The following is a 15,645-nucleotide window of genomic DNA, read 5'->3' on the forward strand; positions in this document are numbered from 1 at the left end:
ACTGAAGGACTGACTGACACAGACTGACTGACTGAAGGACTGACTGATGGAGCCTCTCAGATCCATGAACTCTTCAGTTTGAGGCAAGGTCTATAAAAGCAGAATGTTAATCTACTTTTTACAGTTTTATTTTTTTAGTTTAGACCAAACTTCTCGTTCACAGTTGAGTTCTTGAATTAAGAGTCCATCGCGGACAAGTTGAAGCACAGGCGAGCTTCAGACGACACCTACAGACACCAGGTGAAGTTCGTCACCTGGTTTTGGAAGCGAACGCAGTCTCCGTCTCCAAACACCACGGTGTGATGAGGCTCCACCTGCTGCTGCTGCTGAGCTGGACCTGAAGACAAAAACAAACTCAGCTTCTTCCTCATTCTCCTCAGTCTCATCATGGCTGCTTAGAAAACTCAGGATACCCTCAGGTAAACTTCAACAGCTGCTATACATGCACGCAGTAATATTAACGTGCTTCTTAAAGAAGCCCAATCCTAATTATTATCTCCCAAAACAAGTTTTACTGTTTATTCTGAGGAAAAAAAAAAAAAAACGAGTTCTGTCAAAGAGCCAATACTGTTTCGTTTTGTTGGTTTGCATCGAAAACCTGCTTCTAAAAACAGCCAATTGTGATGTTGAAGACAGGAGGTCCTGGTTTGACCCGGTACACATAAGGACTTCAGTTTCAGTGTTGTTGAAACATCTGGTGATGATTAAACCTGATGACTCTGGAGTCAAAATAAACATGATTTCACTGAAGGATTTGTCAAAAAGGGGAAACTCTGAAGGAAAACTACAAAAAAATAAATGTTTTAACATCAGGCAGCATGAAGTCAGGCTGAAACAGTTTTATAATCAGATGTGATAACTCTCAGTTTGACCGATATCTGACTTTAAAGTGGCTGAAAGCGGACAGGAAAGCTGTGATTGGCTGAAAGTCATGCAAACGTCATGATGTTGAGATGACAGCAGAGAAGAAGAACACTGACGGCCAACGAGACGACTGCAAACCGCGTATTATACGCCCGTCGACAAACTAATCTATCAATATAACTATTGTGCATAACACTCCATGAGATGGAGACCTGACTTTGACATCTGGCTCATGTATACAAAACAACTCAAGTTAAAAATACCATAAAGCTTTAAAAAGCTTAGCTAACCCAATCAAAACTTGCTAAAATGCACGATGCATTAAAAACATCTCAGCAGATAATGTTGTCATGTGAGGCTACGTTTAATTTATTTTATTTAACCAGGCAAATCCCATTGAGATCACAGATCTCTTATGCAAGGGAGGCCTGAAGCCTAACATGCAGGTGTGTCTGTGAGAGGAAACCGGAGTACCTGGAGAAAATACACGCAAGCACGAGAAGAACATGCAAACTCTACACAGAAGGACCCCAGGTCCAACTGGCGATTGAACCCAGGACCTTCTTGCTGTGAGGCAACAGTGCTAACCACTGAGCCGTTGTGCTGCCCCTTGCTGCCTAAATAGGATCTTATTAAGGACACTCACAGCAGAGGGAACAAATTACTTTTTGTACCCATTTTTCCTTACCAGAGGAACCACCAGTCTTCTGCCAGATGGTACCAACCTGAATAATGGTTGCAGTGGATGAGTTGGGTCCTGTATTGCCTTTTTCCCCAGAACCTGACTGTACACGTCTTGCATTTGTTGACGACCAATGATTTTACTACCTCGTTTGACCACTCGGGACAACTTGTTCCTGTCTCTGAGACAATTTTAAAGGAAGCAACACTTTCAACCAGTGGCCTGTACACCATTTGTACAGTGTTTGCTTGTTTTAAAGCTCCTTAGCTTATATAGAAGGAGGAGACGCTCTCTGGCTTTTTTGTAAATCCAGTCAGTGTCGGACTGAAAGGTCAACTTGTTGTCAGTTATTGTTCCAAGGTATTTAAATCCAGTCAACTGCTCCACTTCCTGTCCTTTTATAACAGAAGGCCTGAATACAAAGTCTACAGCAATAGCCCTGAAAATCAAAAACCTTGCACAACCTTTGACCTTGATTTTGAAGCTGGGGTGATGAACAGTGCATGCAGCATTCCGTCTAGTGATGATGCATATGTATGAAGCTTCATTAAATTATCTCGAGTAGATCAGAAGTTATGGACGGGACAAGGGAACGTTTAAGTTTGGCAGTTACATCAGAATGCGTCTTCTCCGGGAGAATAAAAACTGTTGGAAGAACAAAACTCACCAGCATGGATGCTTCCAGAGAGAGTGTAGATGAAGGCCGTCCATCCTGTCAGACAAAGAAAGTTATTTCTGAGTCAGGATGAAAATGTTCCTCTCTTTAAACCTGAAAGAAATTATCTGTCAGCTGAAACAGACAGACGGAAACTGCCATGCTGTATTTTTGGAACCAGAGTCTGTGCAGATGGTATTTGGGACAGTAAGCCCCGCCTACTCCCTCGCACACATGTGTCACATGACCTTTCTTCGAAGTTCCTCTACTTTAAAATTCACTGGGTTAGGCCACATATCGCTGTGACGAGACTTTGACTGCCTGTACGTCAATCAGAACCACATCAGAGCCGACGGGTCGGAGGTGTATGTAGAAGAGTTCATGTCTCTGTTTAGACGACATGATGCTCAGTGGATATTATCGGCTCTGGAGAGAACAAAGATCGACCCGGTTGGTCAAAATGTGCCAATCAAAGGATAAGGGCCTACACCGCCATTTTGACATCGTGGTATTTAGATTTGAAATGTCTTATCAGAATCTACGAGGCTCTGTATTCACGTTTACGTCCAAAGGACCCGTGAACTGCTGCCAGCGGAAGAATGAAAAACAGTCACAACTAAATGTGTTAGAGATACAATACTGTATGTTCAGATGTTTAAATACTTTGTTACAGAACTGTAACAAGAAAAAAAAAAAAGAACATGAGCTGTTATGTGTTGCTCTTCACATCCAGTTCATGGATCTGAACGTGTTGAAATGTGACCTCCTACCTGAAGGGACCGGCTGCTCGTGCACAGATCCTGCCTGCATCTTGAAGTCCAGGTACAGGGTTGGTGTCCTCGTGTAGACCTTAGACTGCCAAAGAGGAGGGCCGTGAAACACAGACATCATCTAAATACAGATTTTTACAAAGACCCTTCCCCGTGAAGACCTTTGCTCCCAGAGCTTCTCCAGAAATCACGGCAGCTGTAACTCCTCCCCGGCTCGGTTTGGGGATCTCGGATCCTTTCAGCTCCTGGTACGCCGGTTCAACCATCTTCTCCGCTCTCCTCAGGTTCACCCACAGCTGCAGACCCTGCACGGGCTCGTCTGACACGGGCATCTCAGCGTGGACCACCCCCCGGCCTGCAGTCATCCACTGGAGATGATAAAACACGTTTATCAAAGCTGATGGGGGTGGGAGGGATTTTGTAATCTTTGTAATTATAAATAAAACATATAACTTGAAATAAAAAGTAGTCTTCTTCATTGGAGGAATGCAAATTACCCGCCTCCTCACACGTCACAGTTTTAAACAAAATCTGATGTTGTCTGTCAGAGCTCAGAGTCTGTTCAGGACCTTCATTTTTAAATATTGTTTCAGAGTGTTGAAGTTCCACTTTGTCTGGTTTCAAATTTGACGACATTTAGAAGCAGATGATTGAGGTTTTGTGTTCAAGTGATCCTCAAACACCTCCTTTAATGAAACCTGCTGGTTTTTGAAACAATTTGCCCCGAACAAGGAAAGACAGGGCAGGCGACGGAGCATCTGCAGCTCCCACAAGAGGTTCTCGTCCACAGAGGGGGAGGGGGCACATGAGGACAAATCAGCTGAACTGACTGAACCTCTGCTGCATGATGGACCTCAGGCTGTGTGTGTGAGCGCTATCTTCCACCTGCGTAATATCACTCAAATTAGAAACATCTTATCTAAAAATGATGCAGAAAAACTGGTTCATGCATTTGTTACGTCTAAACTGGACTATTGCAATGGTTTATTATCTGAGTGTCCAAATACTTCTTTAAAAAGTCTTCAGCTGATCCAAAATGTTGTTGCCAGAGTCTTAACTGGAGTTAGTGGGAGAGATCATCTCTCTCCAGTTTTAGCTTCTCTCCACTGGTTCCCTGTCAAGTCCAGAATTGAATTCAAAATCTTACTTCTAACCTACAAAGCTCTCAACAACCTAGCTCCATCTTATATTAAAGATCTTATTGTTCCATTTTTTCCTAACGGAGCACTTCGCTCTCAGACTGCAGGTTTACTTGTGGTTCCTAGAACTCCCAGAAGTAGAATGGAAGGCAGAACTTTCAGTTATCAGGCTCCTCTCTTGTAGAACCAACTCCCAGCTTTTATCTGTGAGGCTGACACATTGTCTACTTTTAAGATTGGGTTTAAGTCTTTCCTTTTTGGTAAATCCTATAGTTAGGGTTGACTTGATTTCCTGAGCTATCCCTAATTAGTTATGCTGCTATAGGCTTAAGACTTCAGGAGGACAAAGTAATCACATTTCCTCACTCTAGTGTTTATGTTTGTAATTATTTACATTAACGTTTTTCTTCCCATCAGCAGCAACAGGACCACCCAGAGACCACACCCAGACTGCACAGAGACCACACCCGGACCAGTCATTCTGTGTTTGTCTCTGTCTCTTTCCTGTTCTCTCCAACTCCATGTAGTCAAGATGGCTGTCCATCCTAAGCCTGGTTCTGGTGGAGGTTTCTTCCTGTTGGAAGGGAGTCATTTCTTCCCACTGTCTCCAATGTGCTGCTCAGGACGGGAGGTTGAGACAACGTGAAGACATTTCCTTAGACAACTTTTACTACGTGTTATTTTGTGTGTGTGAATGTTTTTGTGCCCTGAGACGATGTTTGTGTCAAGTATATTTATATACATTTATAAACAAACTGCACGGCCATATTGAAGTCGGGTCAGTTTGTTTTTGAACAAACAGGAATCTTTTCCTCTGACACTTAGCGAGGAGAAGTGAAACAGCTGCATCGTACCTGCAGATCTCCCGGCTGCAGTCGTCCCGAGTGGCCGCAGAAGTCCTCGTGAGCCGAGACTCCGGCTAAAACATACGTGACCTGAAACACATAGACATGCCCTGAACCCATCTGAAACAACGTGCGACTCGTGTGAGATTCAAACATTTTTTTAAACATTTTCAACATGAATTCACAGCCTTTGAGAGCTGTTTTTGGAGAAAGTTGATAAAAACTCGATAAAGTAAGATTTTAGCCTCTGGGATGAATTCTGCAGCTGGCTTCATTGTTTCAGATCATGGATTTACACCAAGGAGCTTCTTCATTTCACATCAGTCCACTGCTGCGGCCGTCAGACAGAGCGGGGGTCAAAGGTTAAAGGTGAACATCTGCGTGAGGGAGGGGAGCCGAGGTCAACCGCATGGGACGGATCTCCACGGCTGTGTGGGTTCAACAACAAACACGCTCGCTGAAAGGCATGCTGGGAAAGAAGCCTCGCCCAGTCCGTCCACAGCAGGAGGCCTGCTCTACATCTGCTCCACCAAACACCCGGAGAAACATCCGGTAATCCAACAGTAAAGTTTGAATCACAGACGAATACAAAACAAATGAATAACTATGATCTCCACTCTGATGCCACATGGTTTATTAACCAAATGAGTTTGCAAACAGAAACGCACCACATGTCAACATTTTTAAAGATTTTAATAAAAAACACTTCATAAACAAGTTTTATTCTGTAAAAATGTTCTTAGGAATAAATAAGCAGGGCAACTTTTCCATTTCAATATGTTAGGTTGATTGGTAACTCTAAATTGTCTCTAGGTGTGAGTGAGAGAGTGAATGGTTGTTTGTTTCGTTTGTCTCTATGTGTCCCTGTGATGGACTGGAGACCTGACCAGGGTGTCCCCCGCCCCTCGCACAGTGATTGATGGACATGGGCACTGGCGACCCCGTGACCCAAAATGGAAGAAGCGGGTAAAAGATAATGGATGGATGGAATTTAAAAAATTTCTAGTGTTTTACACATTTCTAGGCTTAATCTGTTGCAAACTTCAACGACAACAACAACATGTGCAACATCTGTGTACTGACGTCTGACTCTTTAAAAAGTCCAACGTTGAGTAAAAACAGGCGGAAGTGAAGCTGCTGCTGAATAAACTGTCCTTTAGCGCCATCTTGTGGCAAAATCTTTTTCAAATTTGTTCAAATTTCAGCCCAATCTCAAAACTTCCCTTTCTTTCTAAAACCTTGGAGAAAATAGCTTTTACTCGATTAAATTTTGAATTAGAATGGATTTATTTATTTTTTTTAGCTCTTTTAGTCTGATTTCAAACAATTGCACAGCACTGAAACAGTAAAGGTTTGTAATGATATTCTTTTAGCAAATGACTCGGGTCAGTTTGTACTCGTGGACCTTACTGCTGCTTTTACTGTTGACCACAGTATCCTTAGATCACAATTAGAACACTGATTGGGATTACAGGTGCAGCATTAGAGTTGTTCCGTTCTTATCTAAGTGACAGGAGCTTTTGTGTTAAGGTTGGTAATATATTATCTGCTTCAGCGCCTCTTTCCTGCGGAGTTCTACAGGACTCGATTCTTAGACCCCTTCTGTTTTCACTGTATCTACTCCCTTTGGGGTCTATTTTGAGGAAACATGGTCTTTCTTTTCATTGTTATGCTGATAATTGTCAGATTTATCTGCCCTTAAAACTTAATAGTTCTTGCACCATTCACCCACTGTTAAAATGTCTTGATGACATTAAGGCATGGATGGCTTCAAATTGTTTAAGTTTTAGCAATCAGAAAACTGAAGTCATTGCGTTTAGCCCTAGCTCTACTTCTGTCTTTGTTCCTGTAAACCTTGACTCCCTTCATCCATATCTTAAACAGTCAGTCACAAATCTCGGTATGTTTTAGACTCTACTTTTAAGTTTAATAAACAGATCAACTCTGTTCTGCAGAAAAGCTTCTTAAGTCGGTGTTGACCAGATCTGACCTTGAAAAAATAGTCCATGCCTTTATTATAACTGGACTTGATTATTGTAACGCGCTTTATGTCGGGGTCAGTCAGGTGTCCCTTTCACGTTTCCAGCTCATCCAAAATGCTGCAGCTCAGCTCTTAACAGGAACTCGTAGGTTTGATCATATTTCACCAGTTTTATCCTTCCTTCACTGGCTCCCTGTATGTAACAGAATTGATTTTAAAATTCTCTTGTTTAACTTTAAATACCTAAATGGCCTTGCATCCTCATCTCTCTCTGACCTACTTCAACCTTATGTTCTTTCTCGAGCCCTGAGAACATCTGACCAGCTGCTGTTGGCAGTACCGAAAAGCAGGTTGAAGCTCAGAGGAGATCAGGCTTTTTCAGTCGCAGACCCTAAACTTTGGAACAATCTGTCCCCCAACATTAGACAGACCGCTTCACTTCCTGTTTTTAAATCTCACATCTGTTTTCACTGACTTTTTGACCCAGTGTGATTTGTTTTAGCATTTTGTTGTTTTGTATTTGACGTCTTTCTTTTAATGCTTTAAATTATTTTTTGTTTGTTTCTTTAAATTACTGCTATTGCTTTTTATTGTTAAGCCCTTTGGTAACAGCTGCTGTTTTTAAATGTGCTTTATAAGTAAATTTGACTGGACAAAACAAGAATTACACCGGACACTTGGACCCTTAACCCTCCTGCTGCCCTTGGGTCAAAATGACCCATGCTGCTTCAGATTGCCTTGTTCATTTTAACCCAAGGGCAGCAGGCGGGAGTTTCACACTGATGAGAAGACTGCATTTCTTGACATTGTTGAGTTTTATCATTTATTGTTTTTATGGATGATAACTTTCTGATCCAAGAGCTAAAACAAAGTTTGAAAAGGGAAACTAAAAATGTTTTTGATTTCTATAATTATGTTTTTAAAGAACGCAGAGGAAAATGAAACTAGATAAATCACTCTTTGTAAATGCTGAGTTCTGAACAACTTTGCTGAAATTTGATGAAGCTGCAACTGAGCTAAACGTTTAAAAAAAAAGTCCAATATACTTAAAATACAAAAGTAGTAAAATGCTAACCAAAAGCTAAGACTAGCAAAATGCTAGCTAAAAATCTAGAAGTAACAAAAATCTAGCTAAAGGCTAACAGATGCAAAGGCAATCTAAAAGTAGCAAAGGGCTAACTGAATTCAGCAGAATGTTTCTAGTGCATCTCAGTAAAACAGGCATTAGTAAAATTACCATTAGCAGCATTACATAATCAAGGTCAAAGTGTCTTTATTGTCATTCACATCACATGTGGTACATGAGGTGGAAATAAACTATGTACATAAGGTCCCAGTTACATCCAACAAAAATACAAAATGTAAAGAAAAAACAGTAGTAAGATCTAAGATATGAACTAAGAAATATGCTAAACTAAGAATATACTAAGCACTAATAGTACAAAACAATGCACCAAACAACAGCAGCACGAAGTAGTGATCATCAATAGTAAATTAGCATTAGCATTGGTAGAACTAGCAATAGCAGTAGCAAAAGTAGTATTAGCATTGCTAAAACTATTAGCAGAATTAGCAATAACAGTGATTAGCTTTAGGAACATTAGCCAAAGTTTGCTGATGTAGAATTTAACGAGAACAAGAACATTGAAAATTTAAAAAGTGATACGTTTGTACTTTAACAGGATGTTTTAGAAAATAAAGTAAAATATTTTGAGAAGTTATTAAATGCAGCAGTCATGGCACCCGACTCCTGAATCAGCTGAATGTTTTGATGTAGTTTTGGTTAAAATAGCAAAAAGCCTGCAGGAGTCAGATGCCAAAACTACTTGCTAGTTGTCTGAATTAGCGTGTGCATAGCTAGCTTCATGTTGGCTCTTAGAGTGCATGTTGGGGAGGACTCTCAGCTACTCTCACACCAGACTTTAACTCAATATCTGTAAACCTGATTGATTATTGCTCCGGTTAAAGTTAATTAACCTAAAAATAGTAACAGTTTGAAAACAAACTCTTAAGATCAACACAATGTTTCTTTTTTATAGTGAAGATGTTAAAATTCTTTAAAAAGTGTAGATCAATCAACATTTACCGTCTCAAACCCTCGGTGAGGATGGTCGGGAAAACCTGCCGGCTTGCTCACTTTAAACTCATCCAGCATCAGGAAAGGGTCCAAGTTCCTCAGCTGGAAGTCAAACAAGTCATTTAAGAAGTCGTTTCGACAGTTTGCATGGGTTGTATATTTTGTTGAGGCTCTCACCTCCATTCTACCGATGCTCCTGCGGACCCGAGCACCGACTCCCTCTGTCTGCTCCACACTCAGAACCGTCTTAATCACCTTCCTCACGCTCATCCTGACAGTCGACTGCAAAATGTGGAGCTGATTAAAACTACAGAAACTAATATTTCCTGCTAAAAACACAGAGAGCCTTAGAACTTGGCTGAAACCTGTAGGACAGTGGTTCTTGAGGACAACCATCCTGCTTGTTTTCCTTGTTTCCTGCTCCAACGCACCTGATTTACTGATTTCATTAGTTCCTCAAGTTCTGCAGAAGCCTCATTCACTCAACTCAGGTGAGCTGGAGCGGAGGAACATCTAAAACATGAAGGATGGAGTTCCTCAAGGACCAGAGCTGGGAACCTCTGATTTAGAAGTTTTTTTTTCTTCATTCAACCTTTATTTCTACAGGTTAGTCTCATTGAGACATGAGGACTCATGCACAAGATTTAAACAAAGAACACAGATGAAGTACAAACAACAATAGACAGTCATATAAAAAAAGCTTATAAAATGAAAAGTAAATAGAAGAAATGAAATAAAAACAAAACAAAAACAGCTATATTATAAAGCAATGTAAAAGACTAAAAACAGGAACATGACTGCGTTGGTTTTTGCCATGAACTTAGCAGCCGTCATCTCCTCTTGTTAAAAAAAGAGGTTCTGATGACAAGATACTGTCTCCTGTAACAACAGGTTAGTAAAATTGTTATAATAAAAAATTAATATAAATGAACGTGTAAAAATGATCAGCATTTCATACGATTTCACAATTAAAGGGACAACATTCATCCCAACATAAATCATGTTTATTCAGTCTTATAAAGAGAACCTGTATATAAATGAGTTGTTGAAAAGAAGAAACGTGAGCCAACAGGGAGGTTTACTCAGATATAATTAGGGATTATTTGATCTACTTCTGGTGGATCAGCTGATCAATTAGCAGTTTTTGAGCAGCAAACAAATAAATAATAATAAACAAACGTGAAAGTTCCCGAAGAAACTTTGACGGGGACTGCCACGCTGCTGCCAATTTAAAATTTTGATTTGATAGAACTGTACTATGTGCTGGGGTTCGTTCTCAGCTATCACTATAAGCAGTTTCATTTTTGATTTGGATCCAGTATGTGATTTCAGTTCTAAAAATAGCTGAGTTAAAGCCATTTAAATGTAGCTTTGGTGGCCATCTTGAATTTTTTGTTTGAATTCAATATTAAATGGGCATTTTTAGCTCAGGCGACCATCTTGGATTTTTAAAATTTACATTGTAGCCTATAATGACTCGCTCTCAGCTACCACCACACTAAATTTCAGCTCAATATCTCAAAGAATTACTGAGTTATAGTCGATTTTGTGTTTGCTGAGGTAGCTGTGGCAGCCATCTTGAATCAAAAATGGCTAATTCAAATTCAAATATACTTTATTAATCCCAAAGGGAAATTATTTGTTGTTGTAACTCGTGATCCTCATTTCATTAAGAGATGTTATAGATACTGATGACTGTAGACAGGAAGGATCTCTTGTAAAGGTCCATCCCACAGTGGATCCTAAGAAAATGGCTGCAGATGCCGTCTGATCCGTCCACCCAGACTCGGCTGTCCTCTCGGTTCCCCCGGGCTGTAGGACCGCCTGAATGGCAGGCAGAACTCCTCCCAGAGCGATGGCCACTCCTCCCAGCAGTCTGCTGAGCTCCTCGTCGCTGCAGACAGCATACTGTAGGTGCCAAGGGACGATCCTGTCCATCCACAGTCATGAGCCGTGTTTCCTGCTAGTTCCAGGATCTCAGTGGTCAGGCACTTGAGCACAGCTGGCAGGTAGATGAGAATGCGTCCACAGAACATCCTTTCAACTCGTTTGAGATTTGGGGCTGTAGTTGAGATATTATTTGTGCTTTTGAGATGTTAATCAGCTGCTGTTGGTTGTAGAAAACAGCCTTGTCGCCATGGTTACGCATCATAACAAATGTCCAAAACTAAAAAAGTTTCAGTAAAAATCCTTCCAGCTGCACAGCATCCGATACCAGAGGAAACAATCATCCAAAAAACGCGATTTACATCCAGAAAAAGAGGAATTAAAGTTTCCAAAAGCAAAATCTCAGAATGAAAGTAACAGAGCTGCTCCAACATGCAGCCACCTTGAGCGGCGCAATTCTAGAAATTATTTTTAAAGTATCAGTTCTAGAGACACATCTGATTTATGCGAGTTAAAAAAAATGCAACATGAGATATGTTGCTAACACAGACCATCGAAGTTTACATGCTATCTGCATACTTGTAGATCTACAGGCTTTTTGAATGGGAAAAATGGCGTCTTTGTTTACAAATTGCGTTGCCATGGTAACTCGAAACGCCAATAAAAGTGAGTGGTGATGGTCGTTTTGATTTTGAGGTACACGTTGCGGTTCGGGCCGCATTAAAGTTGTCGAAAGAGTAAAACCAGGTGGATATGGCTCCCCAATAAAAACAAAACAAACGTTATCAGAGATTCACAAGAACAGCAACACTTTCGGTTCGAGCCGTCGGTTCGGACCCATTTCCTCCTATGGTCTCTAACCAAAAGAACCACTTCCTGTTTATGGGCATCGCGGCCACACACGTATTTATATATGTCTATGAGCGCGGCGGCTGCTGTCACCCATAGACATCATGTCTATGCTGTCACCGACATTAAACCCGGAAATGTTGCAATCCCGACCTCTAAATAAATTAAATTAAACGACTTTCGACAGTTTGAGTTCTGGTTCCGGCAGGTCTCAGAGTTCAGACTGACGTCAGAGTGAGCCGAGGCATCAGATTGGATGGTAAATCAACTCACCTGTTAGAGTACACCTGTCAAATCGTTTCTGCTCACCTGTAACGTTTGAAAATTAATTTTTCACTTCAGCTAGCTGCTTCACCTCCTCTGCTCAGGTACCATCTACAAGGCGGAAGTACGGGAGAAGTGGGCGGGGCTTAAGACGTGACAGCGACTAATGAAGTAAAAAAAACAAAAAAAAACGCAGTTTTTATTTTAAAATATGAAATTACCAGCCTGAGTCTGAACAGGAAGAATCGGAAGGACATGGCAAAATGTCATTTTCTGTCACAACACAATGTGAGCGCTGAAATCTGATGAAGAGGCTGAAACTAAGTGTTGACACAAAAGTCAACTATATTTATAAAGCACATTAAAAACAGCAGCTGTTACGAAAGTGCTTAACAGTAAAATCCTTTAATGAAAAAAGTAATAATAAAATTAATGATAGTGCTGAAATCCATTTTTTTTTAAAGTTGTACCTTTATTCATGACAACAGGCTCCTCTGTGAGTCATTCATTCAACCTTTATTTAAACAGATAAATCACATTGAGCCTAAAAGACTCATTTACAAGTGAGACCTGTTTGGACAGACTAAAAAATTGGGCAAATGGACACATGTAGGAGTTGAAGGCGAAAAAATTCCTATCAGACTTTTTTTTCCTGCCTGAGGAAAAAAAACTAATGTTAAAACAACACCTTGCACAAACAAGCACATAGTGACATAGACATTCTGTAGAGGGGGGAGGTGAGAGCGGTGAGCATGATCATAGATGCTCTCGAGGTCACTGTAAGAGTTCTGATAAGGATGGAATAATCAGCCAATGTCCTCCGGTGAGATTCATAAACATTCTCTAGGTATGTCGAGGCATGGCCAAAAATAACGTCTATGAGAATCCAAGAGTACCGAAATGATGACACAAAGTTTATTCAGCTGGTTTCATCGACAGGCAGAACTTAATGACATCTACCTTGAGTCTGTGTTGATCGACCTAGTTCCGAAATGTCCAAAATACATGGCCACACCGATGGAACGTGACTGAGTAAAATCCCCAAGATCTGATCCATTCTGCCCAAAGCATTTGAGTCCGGGTACTCGAGACACGAACCAAGCCATCATAAAGGCAAGCAGCGTGATAGGGTCCAAATTTGCTGCAGACGACTTCCTTGATCGGGCAGCACGGTGGCACAACTGGTAGAGCTGCTGCCTCTCAGCGAGCAGGTCCTTGGTTCAAACCCCAGTTCAGGGGCCTTTCTGGGTGGAGTTTACATGTTCTCTCCGTGCATGCGTGGGTTTTCTCTTGGTGCTCCGGTTTCCTCCCACAGACCAAAAACATGCATGTTAGGCTGATTGGTAACTCTAAATTGTCCCTAGGTGTGAGTGAGAGAGTGAATGGTTGTTTGTCTCTATGTGGCCCTGTGATGGAGTTGCGACCCATCCAGGGTGTACCCTGCTCCTTGCACAGTGATTGCTGGACATGGGCACCGGCGACCCCCGTGACCCAAAATGGAAGAAGCGGGTAAAAGATAATGGTTGGATGGATGGACTTCCTTGATCGATTGATAAAACCAGCAACCAGTCGAATCCAAAAAGCAGGAACCAGTTATCGAAAATCCAATTAAATATGCGTCCTTAAAATCCACAAATGGCAGCAGAGTTAGACACATCAACAAGTCTTCCAAGTCGATATCCAGCTGCGTGCGTGCCAACAGGGCAAATCGGCTCGCCTAAAGCCTGTCTTCTCTTCGAAGAAATGTTGTAAATTGAGTTGAGGGACCAACTGGTCAAAACAGTCCATAATTATGGTTCGGAAGAAATGCAAGAGTCTCACAAGCAGTTTCACAGACAGAGCAGCAAAGCAAAGCAGAGAGGGAGGGGGGAAGCATCCGATCTTGGCAAGAGCAAGTGGTGAACTGAGTCAGACTATAAAGACCCTAACGATCCTCTATATTGTAAGGAATTAGAGGTCGATCTGCATGTGTCATTATGCAACATGCAAGCTTACAGAACACTTGAACCCCATACTCCCTGTTCTTTGAATTGAGAAAGTTCCTCGAGTGAGAAGCAAAACATCTTCAGCTACAGAACAGAAGTCCAGTTGTTTTTGCCTTTAATCTTGTTTGGACACCTTAACTATAGTACTTTTAAGGCCCTGTACACACGTAGCCTGGTGTTTGAAAAAACGAATATCTGCGCAAAAAAATATCGCCGTACATACATGTTCGGATAGAGAAAATGATCGTCTACATGAACCCGGTGATGTTCACCACAAAGCGTTGTAAAGAATATGCCCAACCCATAGGAGGCAGTGTAGTGCAAAGGTGAAACGTATATCAGCCAATCACAACCCTTCAAAGCAACCACAACTTCCTGTTAGTATTGAATCATGGCGCTTGGAGGTTCGTTTGTGTGGACAGAGCGCGAGGTTGAACTACTATTAAATACCGTGTTGGAGTACAAAGTTAATAAAACTCAGGAAAATGTCGACTGGGAATCCTGTCAGAACAAGCATGTTGATATTTTAGCGCTTTTTTTAGAGCATTACCCAACGGAGTCCTCCGACGAGTTTCCCCATTCACATGCCGACATCACGCGCGGGAATTTAACAACAAAAATGAAAGCAGTCCGAGGTAAATATCGCCATGCTGTTGATACAGGACGCAGGAGTGGACACGGTCGAGTGGTTCTTCTGTACTTCGAACTGTGCGAACAAATCTGGGGTGGCTCTCCAGCTAGTACTACCATATCCTCCGGTATTGAAACAGCTGACCTGGATCATTCTCGGACCCTACCCTCACCATCCACATCTTCTTCCTCCACTACCATGGATGTAGCAGACACAGGGTCTGATAATGAAAGCAGTGTGGGTCCTACTTCAAAGGAGAGGAGAGACCTGCTTGATGTACGTATATTTTTCTGTCCATTCCTCATAAATAAAAGTACTTTTGCTGTAAATGTTCATCTGTTGGATGTACTATAATTCACGGAACAGGTTTGTTGAATTGTGTTGCTATTAAAAATACAGTTAAGGCAATATGTGTGTTAAAAATGATGCAAGAGTTGAGGTGTGTAGTGGAGGCTGGAATGTGATGTTTTTTATATTTTACTGTGTACGGGTTGCTGATTTATTTTTATTATTATTGCAAAAAAGAAATGACACCATCATGCTCTTACTCATCTCATATTATGTTAGGCCTACATATTCATTAGTTTGATGGGGTGGTGGGTACAAAATACACTTTAAGACATATAGCAAACATTGGATATGCTGTTATTACATATTGTTATGTAGAAGTGATGTGAAAAGTACAACATCAACATGATCCAGGTTTACTTTTTTATGTTTAATTGTGATGATTTTCATTTCTCTTTTGAAGGCAAAACTAAAAGGACACAGACACGACCGTCTGAGGAGAAAGCTGCCTGCTGAGACCCAGTGGCTGAATGCTCTTGAGGAAGACCAGCGTGTGAAAAAGAGACTGGTGGAAATCATTGAGACATCAGAACAAAAAGCATCCGAAAACTATTCAAAAATGTCCAATACACTGGAAAGACTTACCACATCGATTGTTGATGGGTTTTCTCTTCTGAAACAGGTCATTCATGCACCTGCACAACCACCACACTACATGCCATATGAGC

General features: G+C 41.3%; 1 protein-coding gene and 1 long non-coding RNA gene across 2 annotated transcripts in view; one reads left to right on the forward strand and one right to left on the reverse strand.

The window, feature by feature from the left end:
• pir (pirin) overlaps positions 1-12,139 on the reverse strand; it is a 13,564-nt gene extending 1,425 nt beyond the window's left edge. The window contains exons 1-8 of the mRNA XM_037696829.1: positions 12,059-12,139; positions 9,191-9,295; positions 9,023-9,115; positions 4,965-5,045; positions 3,133-3,339; positions 2,972-3,056; positions 2,214-2,258; positions 255-337 (exon numbers count right to left, since the gene is read on the reverse strand). Coding sequence (XP_037552757.1) covers positions 255-337; positions 2,214-2,258; positions 2,972-3,056; positions 3,133-3,339; positions 4,965-5,045; positions 9,023-9,115; positions 9,191-9,283 — 687 coding nt within the window. The 5' untranslated portion in view covers positions 9,284-9,295; positions 12,059-12,139. The remainder of the gene's footprint in view (positions 1-254; positions 338-2,213; positions 2,259-2,971; positions 3,057-3,132; positions 3,340-4,964; positions 5,046-9,022; positions 9,116-9,190; positions 9,296-12,058) is intronic.
• Positions 12,140-14,495: 2,356 nt separating this feature from the next.
• Positions 14,496-15,645, forward strand: LOC119429144. The gene is made up of 2 exons (XR_005187735.1): positions 14,496-14,905; positions 15,381-15,645. It is a non-coding gene; the product is annotated as an uncharacterized LOC119429144 (long non-coding RNA).

Source organism: Nematolebias whitei, chromosome 2 (assembly GCF_014905685.2).
Source record: "Nematolebias whitei isolate Nwh7 chromosome 2, NemWhi1, whole genome shotgun sequence".
Classification (NCBI taxonomy): Eukaryota; Metazoa; Chordata; class Actinopteri; order Cyprinodontiformes; family Rivulidae; genus Nematolebias; species Nematolebias whitei.